The sequence below is a fragment of the Alosa pseudoharengus genome, unplaced genomic scaffold, assembly GCF_046254945.1.
Source record: "Alosa pseudoharengus isolate Yale_2024_CS ecotype anadromous, Long Island Sound unplaced genomic scaffold, YU_APseudo_1.1 YU_APseudo_1.1_scf_12, whole genome shotgun sequence".
NCBI classification, from domain to species: Eukaryota; Metazoa; Chordata; class Actinopteri; order Clupeiformes; family Clupeidae; genus Alosa; species Alosa pseudoharengus.
In genome coordinates, this window is record NW_027468587.1 from 34147126 (window position 1) to 34172042 (window position 24917).

The 24917-nt window shown below is 48.0% G+C and overlaps 2 protein-coding genes across 2 annotated transcripts; both read right to left on the reverse strand.

The window, feature by feature from the left end:
• Positions 1-228: 228 nt before the first annotated feature.
• Positions 229-12780, reverse strand: LOC143119682 (uncharacterized). The gene is made up of 8 exons (XM_076281300.1): positions 12713-12780; positions 6649-6710; positions 5248-5529; positions 4104-4385; positions 3696-3983; positions 2962-3140; positions 1356-1454; positions 229-1242 (listed from the first exon to the last, which is right to left on the reverse strand). The coding sequence occupies exons 1-8, from the start codon at positions 12778-12780 to the stop codon at positions 229-231; spliced, it is 2274 nt and encodes a 757-aa protein (XP_076137415.1).
• On the reverse strand, positions 12348-24587 carry mdc1 (mediator of DNA damage checkpoint 1). Its single transcript, XM_076280981.1, has 12 exons — positions 24523-24587; positions 23767-23917; positions 22941-23576; positions 22482-22569; positions 21084-22219; positions 20745-20804; positions 16665-20620; positions 15678-15791; positions 14964-15146; positions 14391-14516; positions 14153-14263; positions 12348-12962 (listed from the first exon to the last, which is right to left on the reverse strand). The coding sequence occupies exons 2-12, from the start codon at positions 23903-23905 to the stop codon at positions 12780-12782; spliced, it is 6732 nt and encodes a 2243-aa protein (XP_076137096.1). The 5' UTR covers positions 23906-23917; positions 24523-24587; the 3' UTR covers positions 12348-12779.
• Between the last annotated feature and the right edge of the window lie 330 nt (positions 24588-24917).

Consider the following 24917-nt stretch of genomic DNA (forward strand, 5'->3'; position numbering starts at 1 on the left):
GTGTAACTTGATGCATAAGTACTGGGAGATGAAGTAATATTTTCCCTTTGAGTGAGTATTAGGTGACATATGAGCTACGTTGGTTAAGCACAAAAGTGTTTACATGTGTTCAAAAGTCCCTTCCCCAGAAGCTTGTGATAGAGTTGTCGTTTAGTAGAGTGTTTGGATTGTCTAAAGTCATAAATGGGTATTCAGGACCAGATAGCGATAGTGGAGGCTGGTTTCTGCTCAGGTAGTGGCAGCCTCCTCCGTGGCAGGCGGTGCGCTGTCGTTGGTAATCGCTTCCACAGCTCCGTCGGAGCTCACATCTGCAGGAGGGGGAGCCTTCAGACTCATCCCCGTCTCAGGACTCTTGGGCGGGGCAATTTTGGGGGATTCGGATCCGCTGTCTACTTTTGGCTCAGGCGTGCCGTTGGTGGTGGGCTCTGCGGCCGGGGACACGGCTGGCTTGGGGTCCGGTGTTGGGCTCAGCGCTGGTTTAGGGTCTGGGGTGGGCGCTTTGGGCTCCAGGACTGGGCTCACGGCAGGCTTGGCCTCAGGGGCCGGTTTGAGCGTGGCCTTGGGCTCAGGGCTCGCAGGAGGCTTGGCCTCCGGTGTCGCTGGCTTGTGGTCGGGAGACGGGGACGCGGGAGGTTTGGCATCAGCAGGTGGAGTAGCAGCTGGTTTCTCATCGGCAGCCTTGGCTGCGGTGGGACTCGGCTTGGGCTCAGGGGCTGGGGACTTGGGTGGGGTTGGAGAAACAGCCGGTTTGGCCTCAGGAGGAGGTGTCATGGCTGCCTTGGGTTCCGGAGGTGGAGTAGAGGCCGGCTTCACCTCAGGCGCAGCTGCCTTTGGCTCAGGAGCAGGAGACTTAGGGGCCGGAGACTTAGGGGCTGGCGACTTCGGTTCGGGAGTTAGAGCCGGTTTGGGGTCGGGGGTTGGTGTTAAGGCTGGTTTGGGCTCAGGGGGTGGGGAGGCTTTGGGCTCCGGTGTTGGGGGAGGAGCTGGCTTGGGCTGGGGCGGTGGAGACGCTTTAGGTTCAGGTGTCGGTGGGGGAGCTGGTTTGGGCTCCGGTGTTAAGGTTGGGGCCGGCTTCGCTTCAGATGCCACTGAGGTGCTCAGGACGTCGTCGTGGAGGGGGGCAGTCGGGGCCTCCGTGTCGCTGTCCAGAGGAAGGGCAGTGGTGTTGAAGCCAACCCCGGAGTCGCTGGTCTCAAGGTTCTTATCAAAGGCAGTGACCTCTTTTGAGGACACCTCCAAACCCTTTCATGAAAATGAACAACAAGATTGTTAGCGCTTGCATCAGATGCACACAATGGCACATTAGCTTTAAAGCAACGAAGAATTGAAATGCTGGCCAGGATGACTGAACGTACCTTAATGCTAACCTCTGTGCTCTGGGACTTCTCCGTGATGTCCTCCTTCAGGGACTGAACAGTTGTATCGTCAACCTGTTTGCAGGCATCTTTGACCACCTGCCAAATTAACAAAAAAATGTCATGAAGATATATTATTACAACTGTGTAAGTGTAGGAAGATGGTCTAAAGGTTGCATAGAGAAATGAGCCTGGTTGATTGCATTTCAGGCAGACAAAATCAATTCAATGCAGCAGGAGAGATTCACACAAGCCTGTAAGCACAGCTCTCAGTATGACTCATATGAAAACCTATTTTTTTTATTTATTTAGGAGTGGCTCAAGGGACTGTACTGGAGACCACCTGATTGGGTGAATGAGGACAGCTGAGTTATTCCAATCAGCCGGGGGCACAACGAGCGAGAGCTGAGCACCAAGCCTCTAAATCATTGTAGGAATGTGCTCTAAGCAAGTATCGATATCATCAATGGTGCAAACAAACACAAAACAATTACAACAGTACACACTTCTAGATACAGCCTGTGACCACAGGAATTTTGTCTTCTGAGCAGCTTGCCTTTAAAGGTGTTGTGTTTTATGGCTGTGAACATCATACACATAATGATAATATCAGTAGGCTACATAAACTGTGAGCTTATATTTTACAAGCCGGGCATGCATTACAGATGACGCTTCATTAATGTAGCAATGTTAACCTGAATTGTTTCACAGAATAGTACTGATTGAGGAAAAAGTATGGGTGAGGGTTAATCTGCCTCTGTTCCAGGCTCTAGAAAATAAGTATTAAATATGAAACAGTAAGTGTTATCCAGGGAGTGTCTCGTGTACAGAGCTCTGCTACAACAGTGACCCCTCCCTGGACTGAAATGCAGTACTGATAGCTGGCTTTCCTCATGACCAGCATGGTTGCAGTAGTTTATATAGCATTTCTAAAGTTTAGAGCAAAATGAACATGATGATGACATTAATATGGCAGGTTGATTCCTTACTATAACATTCTTATAATTACTTGTTGTTAAATGTGGGCATTGCGTAGTCACAGGTTATTTTCTAAACAAAACAACTCAGATGCTTGATTTGTTTGAATTGGTCTGTGTGAGGCATGAATATCAATTTGCTATAAAACAGCCAGAATCACAATCAGTAAGAGGGAGTAAAATGCTCATTTGGAAATAAAGAACACCAAATATGTCCAAAGTACACTGTAACATTGACAAAATGTGTAAATATTGCAAACAATATACTTGCAGTACCATTCTGGTTCTGTATCCACTGACAGGACTACTTTTGAAACAGGAACCTAAAATTTCCAGTAAATTACAAGCTGTTCTAGGTCACCCATACGGTATTGTTGTAATGCATGAGCTGTTTTGAGAAAAGCACTTGCTGTTGATGAAATGCACATGCTTTGAAAAGTGCTGTTTTGACAGAAACATGAAGCCAATACTGGGCTAACACAGAGAAACTACAACTGCTGTATTTGGAACCATTGGATTGTTAGCTTGGCATTGCTATCAATGAGATTGTGAAAAGACTGTGAAAGAGTGATATGTCCACTCATATTTGCTATCCCTGAAAATTGATCAATAAAAATGAGAGTACCCACCTGTCGGAAGGCTTCACCCTCATCTTGCCCTGCATTCTTGGCGATCTTCTCAATGGCCCGGGACTTCTCTGCCCGCTTGCGTATCTTCACGAGACAGGCAAGCAGACACACAAGCAACATCAACACCACCAGGGATACCAGGGCAATGATGGTGACTAACAGCGGCTGCAGCTTAAAGGCTGAGAGAGAAGAGAGAAGAGAGAAGAGAGAAGAGAAAGGGAGCAGGAAGGGTGGAAGAGTGTATGAGGAAGATGAGTGCAGTGAGGAAGAGGAAAGAACCAAAGACAAGATTAAAGTAAGTAAAAATAGCAGACTGGAAAGACACTACTAGGACTGCTAGGAGTTCTACTCACTGCCTGTTTGACAGGTTTTCTCCAGGGTACTAAACAATGTACTGTACCACTGGAGCTTAGATTTGCTGGAGAAAAGTAGGCTTAGGGAATTGGCAGATGCAGGCAGGACAGAGAATATGCATAGACCACAAACCATGCGAACATGGGCTGTCAGCATATGGATATTAGGAGGAATTCCATCCATAAAATGAAGATAAAATAAGGATGGAACCAAAATTCTGACAGTTCCTCTTTAACTTATTTGCACAAAGGACACTTCCACAGACTGATAAATACAAAACAGATCACTCCACTTGATTGAGTGTGAGTCCACTTTTATTTTAAAGGAACTTTGAATCTCATTATTAGCCCTGTAGCTTCACTGTCTCATGTCCACCACACCTTCCACTTCCAAGTAGTGTTTGGCGATGGGGGAGCCGCCCAGGTCAACTACGTGGAACTCTCCAGCGTCGCGGCTATTGACCCCTTCCAGCACGCACAGGTTGCCGTCCACAAAGAAGCGGTCCTGCAGGTCCAGCTCCTCCGGAATCATCAACTCGCCCTTCTCCAAGATGACCCGGGCCCTGTGGTCGTAGTTGGGCTTGTAGACCAGGCGCACCAGGGAGCTGTTCTGGACCAGGTTGAACTTGAAAGTGCCCCCGTAAGGTACAACATAAAAGTTCTGAAGCTCTGAAACACAGCAAGAGTAGAGCGAGAGAATGAGCCAATGATTAAGAGTCATGTAGTCATCAGACATGTAGATTGGGGTGCAAAGTGCTTTCGCTTCAGAACGACAGATTCCTTCCTCACCTTTAACGTTCAGGCACACCTTCTTCTGAACTTTCCCACTGGCGTCCACAATGGTGTAGGAGCCCTCGTCAGAACTGCTGACCGACTTAAGAGTCACCTTGCTCTCAGAGACCACGAGGCGGTTCTCGTAGCCGTCCTGGTTTATGAGACTCAGAGCTGGGCGGGATGTCTGGTTCGCTTCGACGTCGATGGGCCGGAACTCGAGTGAGATGGGGCCGGTGACACCAGCGAGCTGGATGTCGAAGTTCTCTCCGAACTTCACACTATGCTCATTAGAGCAGTCTGGGAGGGGAATGGAGAGATGGGAAGACAGAGATACGGCCATGAGCGATAGACATCAGCAGACACAGACAGAACAAACACCAAGATAAAGAGAAAGTCAAGAGAGGAGAGAGATAAGAGACAGACGTACTTGGAGTCTCTAAAACAGATGCTAAAATGGAGAATGTGCCATTTCATATTGCATTCCTAAGAGGGGGGTTGTAACATTATCAAAAATATGCAGATGCCTTTGCAGACATCAGTGAAAAATGCCAGTTTCACTTTGGATTAGGTTTGCAAAAGGACACTATTTTTTTGGAGGAGTAGACAAGGCAGAGAGAGAGAAACAGAGAGATAGGTGTGTTTCCCTGCAGGGTGGGGCTCTGAGCTCTGTTGCTAATTAGGTGAGCAATTAAACTGTTGCTATTCCCCACACGCACATCTCTAATGGAATTCATGCAGGGCATTGCTTATGTCTATGTGATTGGCGGGTGAAGAGTGCTTGTCTGCATTAATGTTGTGAGAGATTCAATCACCTTTCCATTATTCTACTTCATTAGCCTCAATCGTGATAAACAATCAAGGTGTTCAAATAACTGTTTTAGCCCTACTTGACAGTAAAATCTTTAGAAGTAGCACAACAGCTAGCTGTCTGTATGGTTCATATAAAGCAATGAGTTACTGGATGACAGATTCAATAGTGCTCTAAGTGGGATTATATTCTAAATGCTTGTTTTTGTCATCTTCTTGTCCATATCCCTCTCTCTGTAGCTACATGCACAGACAAAACCAGAGCAAAGGAAGTCCAACAGGGTTAGTACAGGCAAGGACACCTCTGCTGCCAGCTCAAGGTCCTTGGAGGAGGTCCAGTGGAGGTCCTTACCTCTCACGATGAGTGTGAAGGACTTAGTCATGGTGCTGTTGTCGTCTGGGTCCTGGGACGTGACGGTGTAGAGCCCCTCGTCGGTCTCGCCCACGTTCTCCAGGATGAAGTGGCTGAGCTGGTGGTTGAGCTTGGCTCGCGGGCCCTGCACCACGCCGGCCTTCATCAGGACTAGCTCCCCACGTGCCGCCCCCACCGTTGGGTGGAACACCACGTCAGGCGCACCCGGGGGGAGGAGGATGTGGAAGTCCTCCCCAAAAAACATGACCGACTCTTCTTTGGCTGAGAGAGAGGGGTGTTGGAGGGGAGGAAGAGATGAGGGCATTGGGTGTTGAAAATGTAGGAAGAGGGGAGAGAGAGAGAGAAAGAGAGAGAGAGAGAGAGAGAGAGGAGGTTGAGGATATAAGATTATGGGATAGCATAGGTAACTGCACAGACAGAAGTGAGATTCTTTATACAAATATGCAAGATGAAGGAGAGCGCATGGAAACTCACCTGGTAATGGCGCAAGGTAAGCTGAAAAAGAAAACAGCGAGTAGTAGTACAGCAGTAGTTACAGTTCCATTAGGGTTCATCCACAAACATGCAGTATAAAGACACTATTTCAGATCATGAATACTGTGTTGACCTACAAATCCTCCATTAACGGGGGAAGCTATACTGTAGCACAACTGAGGATGCTTCATTAAATATTCAGAGGGCTGACATATTGGACCAGTCGGCTAGTTTTGGTCCACAGTCACAATCTACTCGCTACTGACCCCACACCCTATGAGTCTCTCTCAGCCTCCTGGGGCAGCCAGCTCTCTTTCCACCTCGGATCACTGCACCAAGCTGACCACATCGCCATCTACCTGCAAGAACTGCCTGAAGGAAAACCTTGCTTTTTCTGTTGATGTAAAATTTTCATGAGAAAAAGAAAAAAATGGTAGCAATAGAAAATTGTATAGCTATACTAAACTGCATTTTATTTTTATGTAACCATTGTTTGGTGAATGAATCCCATAAAGTGTCCATATGTATAACATATTTTTTTTCTTTGTATACCACATTCTACAGGTAGTAGAGATATATGCTTTGCCACAAAGTAGAATAATCATATTTCATATCAGCTATACACCTGCTATGGTATCAGTGCTCAGGGCATATTTGGCCAGTGACAGAGTATAATACCAGCAGTAATGTAATGCAGTAAGTCACTGGCAACAGTTATGTTGACAGTGCATTTTGTATAGTGTAGGTGAAGCAATATAGTGGAAACAGTTGTCAGCAGGCTGGCCTGGTTGCTGCAGAGGAAAAATCACAGAGGCTATAACAGGTTTTTGTATTTTTCATGAATGACACAATGTTCTGTGCCATTGCAATGTCTGCATGGTTTTGATTTGGGCTCAAGCTGCTCACCTGCATGGACCAGCCCAGTGAGCACCAGGAGTCTGATAATGGCGTCCATCTTCACCGAGCTCCTGCAAACAAGCAGACACAAAGGCTCATTTCTGTGCCCTCTTTTTCCTTTCCCTGACAAATGGCAGCAGGGTGGTCCGCATCAGACTTCATTTATAGACAATGAGCAACCACAGCAGGACTGGTGACATCATTGCCCAAGTCACTGCAGACCATCCCCCTCCCATTCTGGATCTTCGATGCATCTGCTTTATTCCTGCCAGAGGAGGGGAGGGGAGGGGAGAGGAGAGGAGAGGAGAGGAGAGGAGAGGGGGGGGGAAGAGAGGAGGGGGGAAGAGAGGAGAGGAGAGGAGAGGAGGGGGGAAGAGAGGAGGGGGGAAGAGAGGAGAGGAGAGGCAGAGGAGAGGAAAGGAGGAGGGAGAGAAGAAGAGATAAGAGAAGGGGCAGAAGAGGGGTGAGGAGAAGAGAGGAGAGGGGAGGGATAGGGCAGGGAGAGGTGAACTAAAGAGAGGGAGGACAAAAGAAAGAGGGAGGACAAAAAAAGGAGATGCAACAACGAAAAGCGACAAGACACTGTCTGGCCCCACAGATGATGACACAGACAGCTTCCTGGAAGTACGCCACTTTTTTCCAAATCATTTTAAACCCTTGCATCCCCTGGCACTACAAAATATAGGTCATGTGCAATAATAACTGGGTGCTTTGTCTGTTCTACCGGCAGGAGGATCCCAACAGCCCTACTTCCATTATTTGGCTGGCCTATTCATCTCCAGGACCAAATTCATTTGAAGTTTACCTCCTCTTCAATACAAATATTGTATAATGGATAGATATTGTAGAATAGATAGCATTAGCACTCACTACTCCATAACAAAATGCCTGACTCAAGTACCTATTGGGGCTGTTTAAAAAAAAGGCCACTGTCAGGAAATGGGTCTTTAGGTCTTACAATGTTCTTCTTACAAGTGTTTCATATGAGAGGGTATGCAATTTCTTTCCTTGTGAAAATAAATTACTTTAGTGCAAGTGCCTACACACAAATCCAGATATACCATTAAGAACACTGTCCAGTGACACACACACACACACACACACCCTACATCCAAGCTGAACAAATTTGCATCTGAGGTAGATAGTGCCATTATCACGGGATGCCTGTTCACTCTTGCCACAGTATTCAACCTCATACGTTTTCTGTATTACTGAGAAGGACCCTTTCGACATTACATGGCTGCCATATTTTCACTCATGCTGATATTAGGCCTCTGTCAGTATGATTGAAAATGATGTCATCCTCTTAAAAGCTTATACATATTTATTAGCAGCACACTGCAATAAAAAGCAACAGTGTATATCGCAGAACAATTTAACAAAACATAAAAGAGCCACTTGTGAATAATACCGACCTCAAACTGCAGGGCACTGATACAACTGAATTGGACTGAATGAAAGAGCTCATATCTATACCAGCCTATATCTATACCAGACGTAAGGAACGGAGCGATGTGTGCCAGCTGGGCTGTCTGGAGGAGTAGGGTAGAAAATCAGTATAGCAGCAGGGATGAAGTATTGAAAACTAAGATGGGGACAAATTAAAAAGGCTTTCTCTAATCATTCTGGCTGTTATTTCCAGATGAATATTGATCAAAGGCCTTAGGCAAGATCTAAAAGAAATGGAACTAATGGAAATTCTGGCACCATTACAAACCTGGAACTTTACAATCAAAGTACCGGTAATTATTTCTTGGCTTCAAACATGGATGCTGTAGTACATTATTCTTTCCCCAGCAGTACCAAAGTGTGTCTTTTCCTCAGTTGCTACATGTGGAAAAGGTCTGTGAAACACTTGTGGTGAGTATCAGAGAAACCACCCAAACACAAGGCCCACCACACCAGTCTGCTGACGCTCCACGGTAAGGACTCGGGGAGTACTCAGACAAAATGGAGTCACGGCCCCCCCTTGCCCTCCAACATTCGAGAGCCACCCTCCAGACCATCGATCAGCACTCGGGCTCGGCGCGGCTCGACTCGGCCGGTGCCTAATCCGGAGATGGAGAGGGAGCCTTGTGGCATTTCAGAGGAGCCGCGTCGGCTGGCGGGGAGCACCCTCTTTTCATCATTCTTGGAAAAAAAAGAGGGAGCGATTAGCCTGGCATAAGCATGACACCACCACATTCTCAGCCTCTCTCTGTGAGTGCAAACTGGGCTTTTCAGAGTCTCGCGTCACTTCTCCTCCCACACATGGAGTCACAACATACACACACACACACACACACACACACACAGAGACAGAGAGAGAGAGAGGGAGACAGATAGAGAGAGAGAAAGAGAGAGAGAGAGAGAGACAGATAGAGAGAGAGGGGGGGTGAAGGAGAGATGTAAAGCCAACAGTCTCTGCTCGCCCTCATTTCGAAATACAAAACCATTGAGAATGACATTGCCAAAGTCCCATACATTAGACAAATTAACAAAAAGCCCCATGGTATATTAAACATTCAGTATCAATGAGATCTAAATAGGTTTTTGTCCCTCAAAGCAGATTTGCCAAATGCAACTGGCTGCTGTATAATTAGCATGAACGTGGCAGTCTGTCAACATTATCACAGATATACACATAAACATCAGTGTATGCCAAAACACACACATAGCCTACACTCTCTCTCTCTCTCTCACACACACACACACACACACACACACAGGGTTCTGCTCGCATGACTGGACCCACATGTTCTGAAGCCCAAAAACACGCCCCTTTGCTTTTTTGGGCTGCTAATGAAGGGCTTCCATGGTCAAATTTGCCATCTGGTCTCTCTCACCCCTTCCCCTTCTCTCTGGCACACACTTCCTCCCTCCTTCACACCTTTCTCTATCTCACTGCATTCTCCAAATTATTTGCTCATTTTTTCCCCCCAAGTGTTACTCTCTACATCTCCCTTCCTCCCTCTGTTCACCAACCTACTCTTTTCCTCATTAACATTGGCCAAAGGATGCCATAACACACATAGGCTACACAGGCTAGGTAAAATGGCACCTCAGAGAAACTGGTACAACTGAATCATGCCCTGAGTGGCTCCACCCAAGAGACACAACATCCATTAAAAATGAAACAGAAGTCCTTTAAAAGACCTCTCTGACCTGAGAGCCAACACAGAGGTTGGGAAGTAGGCCTACTCCATGTCTACTTCTATCTCAGTGACTGCACATAGCATAGCACACAACCTGTTACCATATGAAACCGCAGACTGATGTTTTAACACTGCTCTGTCATAGCCTACACCATATTTGGCACGAATGTAAGGAAGTTGATTATAACAGTACCCCAAAGTTCACCAGCACCACAGTAATCAGAAAACATATCTAATAAGCATGAATAATTAAAAGAAAATGATTGCAGTCATCTTACATACACGAAGGGTGGCACAGGAATCCATTGCCACCCTCCTTGTCTCTAGACTAAATTATAGGGGAAGACTAAATTGTTCTGCGATTGCATTATTTAAACTGTCACCCTAAAATAGCCTGGATGGTGCCATTAGAATCCGGAGTACAGTCACTCATTGGCGTTGGCACACTGGTTGGTAATAGCAGGGTTTAAAAGCCGGTAAATGTCAGCGGCGGATGGAACGCACCGAGGCGGTACGCGCTTGAGTGATTCCGATGCAAGCCGGCATAGGTGCGCAATGTTTTGACATGACATGCATAAGGACATTATATGACACATGGAAACGTAATTTCACATACGACAAAAAAAAAATCTTACATTGAGTAGCCTAACATCTCAAATCTCCCCCGCCAGGACATATTTGACACCCCCACAAATTCCTCCGGGATTCGACGGCGTGAGACAATTAGTTCATACATAACAAGGTTTATTACGGAAAACCATTAAGCATTAAGCAAAAATCAACATCCACAAAAATCAAGAATCGTTTCTTTCCCATTTACTGAAGATTTTTTTATCGACATTCATCGATATCGACAAGTCAATATAAGCTGTTGACCACAGTCTTGCGGAATATTTTTCCTTATATGCAGCATCATAAACTGGGATCTGACATTTCTGTCCGCTGAGTGAGCACAATTTGAGCGCCTATGCATAATTCATTGCGTGTCCCATCGCCGGTGCATGTGTGCAATCATATGCCTTGCTAAAACCTACACAAGTCATGCGACGTTTTTACACGTTTTGCAAAGCCAAAAGAGGGACGTCTTAATTTCAACCCATACAATAACTATACTCTACCGGCCCTCAAAAACCGGAAAATTGCCCCACAAGACAAATAACTGCAGAATTTAACCCTTCATCTACCAGCATCACAAGGGCGCGGGAAGGCTGCAGCGGACCATACACCGGTAAAAATCCATCCAGTCAAAGAATCACCTTATAAATTACCTTGACTGATACGCGTCTCCGTATTGATAAAGATGTCTGCTGTTCCCGAATTCCGAGAGGGGCGAATGGTCCAGACGATTTATCCTAGTCCTCCCTTTTCACTTCCCTCTCAACCTCGCCCCCCAAGAAAGTGCTTAACCACTGAGGTTGAACAGTTGGAAGAGAATCAGAATACGTCGGCTTCTCGCTGCTCTCGGAGACGCTCGAGTGAAGTCGGTAAACACCGGATATTGGTTTTATAGCCTAAGCTTACCGTAAGACGTGCAAAGTTTGGGGTTCACATAAAACACCCTTTATTTATCATCTGAAAACGGCATACAACCACACCCACCCATGAATGCCAGTTTAAATAACAGCATGATACATTGCAGGCCTATATGAATACAGTGATGATGATGATGATGATGATGATGATGATAATAATAATATGCCTACTACTACAATAAACCATAATGTCTATGCTTTCCTAATGTGTAAAGGAAGAGTAATATTGCACAATGACATTATAACAGGAAGAGTAGAGCAACATGCATGCTAATGCAAAAAATATTAAGCTTATGCATTTTTTATAATAGTGTATCTGAACTTGGTGGCCAGTGAAAGGGCAAGGAGAAAGTAAAGTGCCTACACACATGCCGATGCTATCTCTGAGCCCAAACAGCAAGAGTGGCATAGACTAAACAGTGGGTAATTGATTCTCTAAAGTGGTCTAATGAATACCTGACTACTTAAAATGTCTCTGAACAGAGCTTTTTAAAGTTACACCAAAAGCACAGATGAGCAGGCGGCTAAGCAGACAGGAGAGAAAACAGAGAAAAACTGAACCGTGTGTGTCCAAGGGCTACTTTGCAGTCCAATTAAGATGGCAATCAGCAACAGTGATCTTCAATTGAATTATAATCACTTAAGTTATCACAACAAGTTCACAATGAGACAGCCAAGTGACTAAAATTAGTCTTGACTTTTTGTGCACAGGCGTTCCCTCCAGCAAAGATATTATGACATAGATAAACATGGCGGATTGGCTTTAAGCCCCCCACTGCTGACGCCAGCAAACAACAAAGTGAAGATGTGCAGGGGGTTTACTTCTGTCACATCTGATAAGTACTACCAGAGTGTGTGTGTGTGTGTGTGTGTGTGTGTGTGTGTGTGTGTCACATCTGATAAGTACTACCAGAGGATAATTACTGAGAGGAACCGTATTAAGTGCTCCTGATCCGACCGAGTCACCGATAAATACTAACATCCTACCTGTTCCCATATGACTTTGTGTACTATCGGTAGTGAGCACAAGAACACACAGAAAATCTGCAAAATAAAAATGTTTAATTGACACATGGCCACTTGTTGAAGGCATTACAGGTTGATATAAGGACACTAACACATATTATTTATTACAACAACAATTTCATCTGAATTTGTGTCTATAAAACACAGTTTTAAGTCCATTAGCAACAGGATATTCAATGATTAAAAACCCTCCAGACTATATGTCATTTGGATGAATGACACAGATCAAAGTGAACAGTGAAGAGGTCCAAGCAGAACAGACTCTGATGCAGAACCCACTGAAAGCAGGCAAACACACCAGAACAGACCAGGTCCAGGAATGATCCCCTCCCCTTCTTCTCTGAGGACCAGGGAGGGTGATGTGGCGGCCATCTTACTCACGTCCACCACGAGCTGCTCTGCCCTGGCAGTGGACACAGCACTAGCTCGTCGGTCTCTGAGATGGGCATCACGTCTTCTTCCTGCCCCGAGCAGGGGCCTGGGTGATGGTGAGGGCGTGGGCGAGCACGTCGGCCTGCTGTTGGAGGATGCCCGTCAGGAGGAACTCGGAGCTGACCACGGGGATGGACGCCGCCACGGCTGACGAGCAGAGCGCGGCGTCCTCTGCACACGACACCACCACTGTCTGGGGCTGCAGAGGAGAGAGGCAGGCCAGAGCTTTAACATCTTTACAGGACACTGCAATGGCACCGAGACTGGTCAGGCCAGAGAATTACAGGGACAATACAGCACAGAAGAGACATCCACATTCACGGCAACAGTTTGCTCTGTGACCAACCTGAAAGGGAAAGTTATCAAAACATGGAGCCAACCTGAGATGTAAACATGGATTGTAAAATAAGCGATCAACTTTAATGTTGCTGTTTTCAGGGCTACAAAACTGGTGTTTGTGAACAATTTCAAAACGGTACACTCGTAGCGTAAAACGGTCATGTAAATAGTCATTTCCAGTCTATATCTGAAAATACATGCTTACTATGCATTCACTGTGGTCATAGAACACCACACATCCTGTAGGACTTCATAATGAGCATACATTTATGTGCACAGCCTCAATCAATAACACTTCTCCCAAAGATACCATTTAGTGCTACAATAATCAAATGACTACACTTCCTGAGGAATCACTACACATAATTGCCATGAAGAAATCGAACAATCTCGAAATTCCCTTCCACATGTTGCTGAACAGGAATGTGCATTCCATTATTTTATTTCCATGGTTGATCTCTTTCGCCTGTGCCCTTCTCAATACCATAGCCAAGCCATAGGCCTGATGTATCAGTGTTCTATCTGTCACCCCACAGGACTGGATTCAATAACACATGAAAAATGGAAACTTGGCCCCACCCGTGACGCAACCGGCTGGTGCACCTGCACCGTACGCCGGCGACCCGGGTTCGATTACCGCCCCGTGGTCCTTTCCGGATCCCACCCCGACTCTCGCTCCCACTCACTTCCTGTCACTCTCCTGTCGCATTAAAAAGGCATAAAAGCCCAAAACATTTTTTTTTAAAAATGGAAACTTAACATTAATCTTGAACGAGGCAGTAACAGCTGCTATTTAGATGTGTCGTGAAAATCTTCCACCCAAATCTGTCTCAATGTGAAACAGAGAGAGCCACTTATCTTCCTGTAGCTGAACACACAGGACACTGCAGATAAATAAAAAAAACGTGTGAGACAATCTCTGAACAGAACAGTGATAAATGTGGAGAACAGGTGAGAGTGTCAGAGAGAGAGAGAGAGTGCATAAAACAGATCACCTCAAGTTTGTAAACAGTGAGCTGATGTACTGATGTAGGGGTTAGACAAAGTTACCTTGTTGACAGAGGGCATCTTGGGAAGGTAGCGAGCCCCACAGCTGACGATGATGTCCTTCATCTGTGCCGGCTCAGGCTTCACTGACCGTGTGACATGAATCTCATAACCCTGACATGGAACCAAAGAGTGACAAAGAGAAAACGGCAAAGCTGTATGTTTGTTTGTAGAGAACACACTACAGCACTGACTCCAGTGGATGAAATGTTCCTAGATGAGACGGTAAGGGAGGTGAAACCTGTAGGAGGGGCTGGCTGCTGGCCACACTCAGGGACTCCTGCAGACGGAAGTTAAACTTCCTCTCCTGCTCCGTGTCCTTCACCAGAAACTCATCAGCAGGCAGAAAGCTCCCAGCCCTCCCACACTGCAACACAACCAGAGGGACATTCACAAAGACTGCTAAAAGATGTGCTGCACACTTGTGTCTATATATGACAGTAAAGACAGATACAACAGGAGGCATAGTTACGCTTTTTAAAAAATGTGCCAACATGTTCCTCACTACAATACATAGTGAGGAAACGATCCATTTGTAATCAATATGTAAAAAAAAATTATTCACCCAACAACACCAACACAGAGAGTAATTGACGTTACATAAAGGGGTAAATAGTCTGCTTGGGTATGGTGGCAGCAAGACTTCAATTAGTATCGATTGCGCAAAAAAGAGAAGGCGACACAGATGGTAATTCCAACATCTACAACAAATGCACTCCTAGTTTGTACACTCTACACCAGTCCTCTGTCATTTTGTCTGCCTTGCGTTCCAAGAGTTCTTTGAGGCGGTCTGTGATGCATGCTGTGACCCTACCTTTTTCAGCCAATCGAGTGTGACGATAGGCACCCCTCTGGCCACTGCACACATGAACTTGACAGTCCGTCGCACCGCATCGGTGACCAGGTGCGTCATGTCGCTCACACCTTTGGCCATGCTGCCCCCTAGCCGGGCCACCACAGCCTCCGCCGCCTCATCAGACACCCCAGTGAACAGCACCTGGGCCAGAGAGAGAGGGGGGGGGGGTATCAGCTGTGTGTGTGTGTTTGTTTAGCTTCTGACAGCTAAAATTAGATCAGAGATTATGCACATCCTCAGTGTTACATGAAAATGGCAGGGTGAAGAACTGCATCTTAGCACAGTAAACCCTATCATAGCCATATGCGTATTGGAACGAGTGTGAATTACGGTGTTTGTGTGTTTTATATGGAAATGATTCCGTACCGTTCTGTGTGAGTGTTTACGAGTGTAAGTGTATGTGACTGTGTTGAGAAAAAGAGTGTGTGTGTTTATGTGTGTGTGTGTTTGTGTGTGTGTGTGTGTGTGTGTGTATTTATGTGTGCGTGTGTGTTTATGTGTGCGTGTGTGTTTATGTGTGTGTGTGTGTTTATGTGTGTGTGTGTGTGTGTGTGTGTGTTTGTGTGTGTGTGTGTGTGTGTGTGTGTTTATGTGTGTGTGTGTGTGTGTGTGTGTTTATGTGTGTGTGTGTGTGTGTGTGTGTGTGTGTGTGTGTGTGTGTGTGGTGCTTACCTTGTGTGCCTGGCGCGAGGTGCTCACGGAGCGGCGGGCGGATTTGGTTGGGGTGGGCGACTGGGCAGCGGCTGCACTGCGCTTCCTTGATCCCTTGGCTGAGGACTCGTCAGGCTGAGAGGAGACATACAGGAGGAGAAGAGGAGAGAGAGAGAGCAGGAGAGGAAATAGAGATGGAGACATACAGGAGGAGAGGAGAGAGAGAGAGAGAGCAGGAGAGGAAATAGAGATGGAGACATACAGGAGGAGAGGAGAGAGAGAGAGAGAGCAGGAGAGGAAATAGAGATGGAGAGTTAAGTGCCCAGGAGTGGTCATTTAGGAAGAGAGTGAGAAGGACACAGCAATAAAAGAGAGAGAGAGAGGATGACGTCAGAAGTGGTCATTTAGGAAGAGAGCAGTACGGAGACAGATATGGTGTCAGATTTGGTCATTTAAGTAGCACACACAGCATCTTCAGAGAACCTCAGGCTAGAGGTAGAGAGAGAGAGAGAGAGAGAGTGAGAGAGAGAGAGAGAGAGAGGGGCTGAAAGTGACAGTGTGGTCACTAAAGGCCAGGGCCACTGACAGGGGGCTCTAAACTCTTCCTCCCTTCACAGCCAGCACAGACAGCTCATTTCAATGGAGAGGCTGAGGCAGCCCTCAGCAGGGGAAACGGCCCGACTGTGAGAGACAGAGGAGGAGGAGGAGGGAGGGATGGAGGGAGGGAGGGAGAAGGAAGAGAGATGGACAGACAGAGAGAAGAGAGGGAGCAGGATAGAGAATATGTGCAGGGCAGTGTGAAGTGTAGGGAGGGACTGAGATGGGGGGAGGAGAAATATGGACTGAGACACGAGAGAAGGGGGGGGGGGGTGAGAGTGAGTAAAAGAGAGAAAATGTGAGAAGGAAGGAGGGAAGGTGTGAATAGGAGAGGAAACAAGAGAGAGAGAAGTGTGAGAGAGAGAGAGAGAGAGAGAGAGAGAAAGAGAAAGAGAAAGAGAGAGAGATTACCTCAGCTGCTGCTGCCTCCTCGCTCTCCTCCACTTCCTTCTTCACCTCTTTCTTCTTCTGCGCCACAGACGGACGGCCTCTTCCCTTCCTCTCCGCCGGACCAGGGGCCGTCTCCTCGTCTGTCCTGTCCAGCTCCACTCCTCCAGCGGCGTCCTCACTCTCCGCTTTCCTGTGTCCCTTTGGCAGCTTCCCCTTCGAGTGAGGAATCTTGAATCGAACCTCCTCAGTCTCGTCAAGTTCCTCCAACTCTTCATCGTGACTCCTCTTCTTCCCTCTGCCTTGACTGGCCGTCGAAGAAACATCGGCGCTCGCGACGTCGGCGCTTTCGCTGTCCTCCTCGGCTGAGGTGCTCTGGCTGGACGGGCCGGCCTTCCGACCCCTACCTCGACCCCGGCCGGTGCCTTTCTGAGGGACAGAGTCTGGCTTGGGTGCGATGGCTCCCCTTCGACCCCGTGGGGCAGGACCAGCTTCCTCTTCGGCAGGCTTGTCCTCATCGTCGGCGGACACGCCAACGGTCGCCTCGTCTCCAGCCCCTGACTTGCGGCCTCTGCGGCCTCGTCCCGAGGTCTTGGTGGCCGAAGGTTCGGTGCCTTGAGTCTCTGATGGTGCTGGTTCAGGCTCTGCCACTGGGCCTGGGTCTTTCCCCTTCACACTCTTCCTCCCTCTTCCTCTCCCTCGGCCCTTACTCTGACTGGCCACACTGGCTGCTTCGGTCACTTCAGAGCACACCGAGTTACTAGAGGTAGATGGCCTTCGAGATCTTCTTCCAGACTGTGACTCACTCGAGCCATCCTCCAGTGTTGGCGTCTGTTCCCCAGCAGGGGGAGCTCGTCTGGAGGAGCGCCTGGAGGAAGCGTGTGGCTCTGGCGCCCCCTGCCTGCTGGCGCTGCTGCGCACGCTGGACGTGGATCTCTCTGAGCTGACGGAGTTGGAGGAGCTGGAGCGAGAGCGTGTCCTTCGGGCAGGGCAGTCATCACTGGGCAGCACCGGCTCCTCCTGTCCACTGGGGGGAGCTGGAGCGGTGCGTCTGGAGGCTGCTCGCCTCCCTCGTGTGGACGTCTGGGGTTTATCATCACTCTCTGGTTTCTCCATTTTAGGGTCACTGGTTTCTCTCTTCTCTTGCTCTCTCTCTTCCTTTTTCCTCTTGTCCATCTGCAGTCTCTCCTCTTCCTCTGCTTCTTTTCTTTCTTTTTCAAGTCTCTCCTTCTCCAATCGTTCTCTCTCCTCAGCCTCTTTTCTTTCCTTCTCTTCTTTCTCTCTTCTCTCCCTCTCTACTTTTTCCTTTTCTTCTTTTTCTTGTCTTTCTTTTTTAAGCCTCTCCTTCTCCAGCCTCTCTTTCTCCTCAGCCTCTTTTCTCTCTCTCTGTTCCTTCTCTCTCTTCTCCCTCTCCAATCTTTCCCTTTCTTCTTTTTCTTGTCTTTTCTTTTCAAGTCTTTCCCTCTCTAGCCTTTTTTTCTCCTCTTGCTCCTTTCTCTCCCTCTCTTCTTTCTCTCTTCTCTCCCTCTCTACTTTTTCCTTTTCTTCTTTTTCTTGTCTTTTCTTTTCAAGTCTTTCCCTCTCTAGCCTTTCTTTCTCCTCTTGCTCTTTTCTCTCCCTCTCTTCTTTCTCTCTCTGCTCCCTCTCTATTCTTTCTCTCTCCTCAGCTTCTTTTCTCTCTTTCTCTATTCTTTCTCTTTTCTCTTTTTGTTGTCTTTCCTTTTCAAGTCTTTCTTTCTCCAACCTGTTTTTCTCCTCTTGTTCTTTTCTTTCGTTCTCTTCTTTGTCCTTTTTCTCCCTTTCCTCCTTTTCTTTCCTTTCTTTTTCAAGCCTCTCCCTCTCTTCTCTTCTTTCTCTCTCTAACCTTTCTTTTTCAAGCCTCTCCCTCTCTTCTCTTCTTTCTCTCTCTAACCTTTCTTTTTCCTGCCTTTCCTTCTCTTCTCTTTCAAGTTTTTCTTCCTGTTCTTTTTGCTCCCTTTCTATTTTCTCTTTCTCCTGCTGGTCTTTCACTCTCTCCAGCCTCTCTCGCTCCTCTTGTTCTTCTCTCTGTTGCACCACACTCTTCCTCCCTCGACCCCTTCTGACCTCCTGCACAGGCTTTTCTTCGGCCTCCTCCTCTTCCTCTCCAGCCCCCTCTCCTCTCCTCAGTCCTCCTCTCTTCACTGCAGGAGTCTTGCCCCTGGTCTGCCTCCTCGACTCCACACTCGTCCCCTCCTCCACCTCTTCTCCCTCTCTCTCATCCCCCTCTACTTTCCCTCTGCCTCTGGTGCTTCTTGTGGTGACGTGCTCTTTCCCTGCTCCACGTGTCTTCGCTCTGGATGTGGAAGGGGCTGCCTGTGTATCCTCTTCCTCCTCCTCCTCACATGCAGCCATGGGCTGCGTTTCTGCAGTGGACAGACAGGTGCTTGAAGGCATCTCAGCAGGCTTGCTCTCGTCTTCCTCCTGCTTCCCCTTACCTCTGCGTGCCCTCCCTCTCCTTCTGGCGGAAGCAGGTCTCTGCTCTCCCTTGTCTTGACCATTTTCATCACCAAAGGCAGACACGGGCTGAGTTTCGATCACAGCGAGGTCAGAGTTGACCAGAGTCTCAGTGACCTCCGGCCCGTCCTCCACCTGGGCCCCTCTCCCTCCATGCGTTCTTCCTCTCCTTCTGGGGCCGACAGGCTTTGCTTCCTCCTCCTCCTCTTCGTCTTCCTCATCCACATTGGTCATTGGCTGAGTTTGAGCAGTAGAGAGGAGGCAGGAGCTGAAGGCAGCCTCAGCAGACTCAACCTCATCTCCAACAGGCCTCCTCTTCCCTCTGCGTGCCCTCACACTTCGTTTGGGGGATGCAGGTTTTGATGCTTCCTCTTCAGCATCACCATCATCATCATCGTTTATGTTGACAGGCTGGGTTTCAGCAATGAGAAGTGTCTTGGAAGGTTGGCCATCATGACATCCTTGTCCTCTACGAGCCCTGCTTTTTCTTCTAGATGGTGCTACCTTTGATTCTTCCTCCTCATCATCATCATCATTTAAGGCAGACATGGGTTGGGTTTCAGAGCAGGAGACACTAGCAGTGGTGTGTGATGCCTGGCCACCTGTGGAGGTCACAGTGGTTGCGCTCGTGCCTGGCTTGAATGGGTCATCATCACCGATGTCTGCTGAATCTGAATCGCTGTGGAGCTGAACTTCCTCTGCCTTGATCTGGGCAGTCGTGGGCCGTGGCTCCTTCAAGCCGCCATCTTTCTCCTCCTCCACATCTGTGTCACTGTCCATGTAGATCTCCGCAGCAGGGACGTTTGCCTGCTTGGATTCATGGGCGGTGGCACTAGCTACCAAGTCTGTGGGAGTCACATCAGACATTCTTCCAGCCTCTTCACCTCCCGGCCTCTGGCTGCGTGGGAGGATAACCGTGTCGGCGGTGGAGATATGGGAGTAGGTGTCCAACTCCGTCAGCTGGGTGGCCTCCTCCTCCTCCTCCCCTGGTCCTGCCACCTCCTTCAGCACCTCCCTCTGGGGCAGGGGCGTGGCTTCAGCAAGGTCAACAGCAATGTCGGTGCTCCTTGGCGCGGCTATGAAGAAGGCCTGGGTTTCAGCCGTGGCGCTGTCGTCATGGCCGTCTTCCTCGTCTCTCACTGGCTCTGCAGCGTAGGCTTGCGTGGCCTGCAGAGCTCCGTAGTCCTGGGTTGCATCCAGGTCCGAGTCCCCGTCCGAGTCCGAGCCCCTGATCTCGGGGAGGGCGTACGCCTGCGTGGCCTCGGTGGCCAGCTGCTGCTGCAGGCGACTGCTGTCTGACAGGCTGAGCTGGAGCTGAGCCGACCGCTCCGTGACGCCGCCTACGCAGAACAGCTGGGTCTCCTCCTCCAGAGCCGTCTCGTCAAGGGCGCTCAGCCCGGGAGGAGCACCGCCACCATGAGGCTTGGCCACAAAGGACTGGGTTTCTGGGACAAAGTCATCATCAGACGACATCGCTGGGTTGAAGGGTGGAAGGCCTACAGGGCCTAAGAAGGAAGAAAGGGGAGTGGATCATTAGCAAATCATATCAGATGAGAGAACATACACACAGAGACATCACAGAACTATTGGGCAGCCATGTCACAGATTTAAGTGAGAGACTTGACATACGCGCAAAATGATCTGCTGGACTGAGGAAGAGCTGAGTCTCCATCTCTTCTAGTCGCAGCCCTGCTGGCAAATAAAGAAAAACAAAACACCACACAGTGATTGGAATGTTGGCAGTATTTAGATAACAAATAATTACATAAGACACTAGTAACACTCTAGCTTTGACAATTTCATAATGTATGAATGCAACAACACTTCATTAAAGGCCCCCTAAAGAGTTTTCATCTTAAAATAACGTTTTTAAAATCTTCCAAAACCTCTTCAATGTATTGTATTATATGGTATTGTGTTGGTTGTGGTTTATATAGAAATAAACTATATCAATGCGTGTAATCCCACCTGCTCCCATAGGGGTTGAGGACTGGAGTGCTGCAGCAGAGGCCCTCTCACCAGGCTTCCTGGGTCTAGTGTCCTCTAGGAGCTCCTCCTCCACATCCGTGTCGCTGTCCATGTTGAAATCATCTGGCTTGGCTGGCGTCACAGCTGGAGGCGATGCCGGCTGTTTGCCCCCTCCGGTGCCCTCCTCCACATCTGTGTCCTGGTCTGACTCCGCAGCGCCAGCTGTGGACTCTGGAGCCCCAGGGGCCGCCTCAGCAGTGGGCTGGAGTCCAGAGCGACGCGGGGAGCCCAGGGGTGCAGAGGGGGCCGCTTGCTGCCCCGCACTCTCATCCTCCACGTCGGTGTCACTGTCAGACTGGATTTCCAAGGCGGCCGCAGATATAGGCTGTTGGCCGGCACAGGCCTCTGTGTTATTGCTGCTGCTGCCCGACTTGAACGGGTCGTCGTCATCTGTGGTGTCCGAGGCACTGTGAGTCTGAGGCTCCTCTGGTTTGTCCTGAGCTGCAGTGGAAGCTGCGGTGGAACCTGCGGTGCTGACATCTGCCTGGTCATCCCCCTCATCCTCCACGTCTGTGTCACTGTCCATATGAAATTCTGCCGAGGCCGCGTTCGCTGGCCTGGATTCGGTCACATCAGTGCCTGGGGCTGGGTGTGCCGGTGGAGGGGCCACCTGCACAGTCTGGCCAACCTCATCTTCATCCTCCACATCTGTGTCACTCTCTAGGTGAAAGTCTGATGGGGCTGCTGTGGCAGCGGCAGCAACAGCTGCAGGACTGGATACATTCTCCCCTACTTCACAGACTGAAGCCTTTGTGGAATTAATGTCCGACACCTCATGGTCATCTCCCTCGACATCAGTATTACGGTCTATATGATAATCCGGATGCTTGGTGGCAGGTCCGGCGGATGCCCCCACCAGATCCGCACTTGCCTCTCCATTTGCAGCGTGTGGTGAGCTCCTCCCCTCCCCCTCCCCCTTCTCCTCCTCTCCCTCCACATCAGTGTCACTGTCCATGTTAAACTCCAGGGGGTCTGGCCTGGGCTTTTTCTGCGCCGCCTCAGTGCTCCTGTCAGTCCAGATGGATCCTCCTGAGCTCACGGTCTCGTTCACTCTTCCCCTCACTGAGGAAGAGGGGCTGTGCAAAGCCACCAGCAAAACTCAGTTACATAACACGCTAGTTACACAAATACAACCTCAGGCAGTGGTCAAAAAACTAATGTGAGGACAAGGATAAGCTAAATGTTATCTTAAGATTCTGGCAGGGATTTGCTCTCAAATCATACTATAAATTGTAGATGGTAAGTAGCTTTTCATGTGCATGACAATATGGATAATATAATACAGATGAATAAGCCTTTTATTACGATTTAAAATGGAATGAGAAACCCCAGCTATACCTCTCTGGTATGTAAGAAGTGCCTGACGGACTCTGGAATGTTGAACAAGTGGGCTGAGGCATCCTTGGGGAGTCTGAATCTGAAGACACTATAGGGAAAGAGATTGGATTTATTTATAATATTCCAGCCCTAATAACAATGCCCATAGGGTATTTTCTGCTTATGAAGCCCAGGGGGTCATCTCATGCATTCAATATCCCATTATCTATCACACTCACAATATGTTTTTATATACTGTAAGCAAATTACATTATGTTTGCTTTGCAAGCCATGTAATTTCTCATTCAGAACATTACACAATGCATGTGCTTTATGTACCATGTTGCAAAACAATAAACCTGAACCAAAACAAATAGTCTGCACATCAGAAAAAAACACAATACTGAAAGATGTTGTGGTTTACGGATATGCAATGCAGCTATATCAGCAGATGTGTGTAAACCGATACAGCATGTTTACCTAAAGTTTTGGTTGCTCTTGGCCTCCGTCCCTCTCTCTCTCCATCAGACTCTGAGTCAGATTCAGGGACCAGGGGGGCAGGACTTTGGTCCTTCTGCTCCAGCCTGGCCGACATGTCATGGCTGCCTCTCGGTTTGGCATCCCCATGCTGCCCACTGCTGGGTGTCAGAAACCCCCTCTCCCCATTGGCTGCCCTCTCCACTGCTCTGACAGCCTCTGTGTGCGTCTCTGTCCTCAGTTTCACTTTGTAGCAGTCCCCCTGAGGCTCGAGTGTCTGCTCACCCCTCTCTCCACCAAGGCAATCTGGTGTCCTCGCTCTACCCTTGCCAGTCTCTCCCTCAGCTGTCCCGACAGGGGCATACTGGCAAGGCAGATCGGCTAGAGTCACTTTATCCCCCTCGCTCAGGGCATAGCGCACGTGGGGTGTTAGCTTCAAGCGGCCTTTCCTGGTGCCATTCAGGCTGCCCATGTCCCAGATGAGGGCTTCTGTGGCTCCACTGGCATGTTGTCCGTTCGAGCGGAACACAGAGATGGAAATGGTGGCGTGGCGCTTTGACATTGACGAGGCAGGTAAGGGCACTGTGCAGAAAGTAGCATCACGGCCCAAAATATTCTCTCCTGGGTAAAGAAGCAACTCTAAAAAGAGAAGGGAAGGTAAAAGCGACAGTAAGAAGAGAGTCAGACCAGAAACACTTCACACAACATTAGGTAGAATATAGGACAGTGTCAGGCAGCTAATTAACTCCCAGCTGGATAGATCCTTTTTACACACGAACCACTTCCAAGAAAAAGGTAACAGGTGTGCTCTGAAAAACAAATGACTCACCAGTCTCTGGGACATGCACATTCTTGAAAACTTTCAGTTTAGCCACTGGCTGTGCTTCCTCCTCGTCAGCACTGTCATCCTCTTCCTCTTCTTCATCATCATCAAACGGGAAATCCTGAACCACTTGTGTTGCATCCATCTTTCCACTGCACTACAATAAACGGAACGAATGGCAAAGGTCGCAAGTAAGAACAAATTAAGCCGAAGTCACAAAACTTGGTCTAATATCAAGGCTTCTATAGTCTTTGATATCAGTAAGATAGAAGTTATTCAGCTAGTGCACATTTCACAGGACAGTTAGGTTCATCTGTAAAGACCTGAACCTACATGGCCATATTTTCTTTTTGGCTAATTTCAAAGTCTAATATGGCTTTAATTATGATTAAGATAAGTTATCGATAACAACTTAAAGTTAGCTCTAAGCTTAACTAATACAGCCTGTCTAGCAACTAACAACATAGCGTTAGTGTTACAACACGTCCCTGTGGCTTGCTTGTAATACATTGTGTGGATAGTAAATATATCAAAAGGCTAACATTAACGTTACAACAAACGTTAGCTGGTTGTCTCAAGGAGGCAGGCAGGCAGGCAGGCAGCTTGCTGCTTGGTATGCCCTAGAACTTATTGTGTAAATAAACCAGCAAGCTAATCTTACAGTACGTTGTGCACTATACAACGACGTAATTCACCGAGACATTTTAGTGTCTACTAGATAGGAAATATATCCATGCAAACATTTACAAATATTACCAATACCTTCAGCAAACTTCTTTCATTTCACCGTTGCGAAGATACCAGGGAAAAGAATGCTGGAAGCTGGCCGTTCGTTTCCGGTTTTTTCTCCGCCTACTGAAAAAATCAATTGGCTGGAGTAAATGCCAGTAATTCTTTTGCGAAATATTATTGGTTAATGAAAATGTCATTTGTGTCAATCTGAGCATTAATTGGCTATATGCAAGTAGCCTGCACTGTTTAGTCCTGAAATTTACCCTCGCGCCAACGCTTGAAAACAAGGGGCGTATTTCCCATCTACCAATTAGGCGTCCTCTTGCATTTTCAGTCAGATATTAATAAATAGTTCGACTGGACCTGTTGTATGATTGTAAACAAATGTTAAGCTAGGCCTATAACATATTTTGCATTTTTGGCTC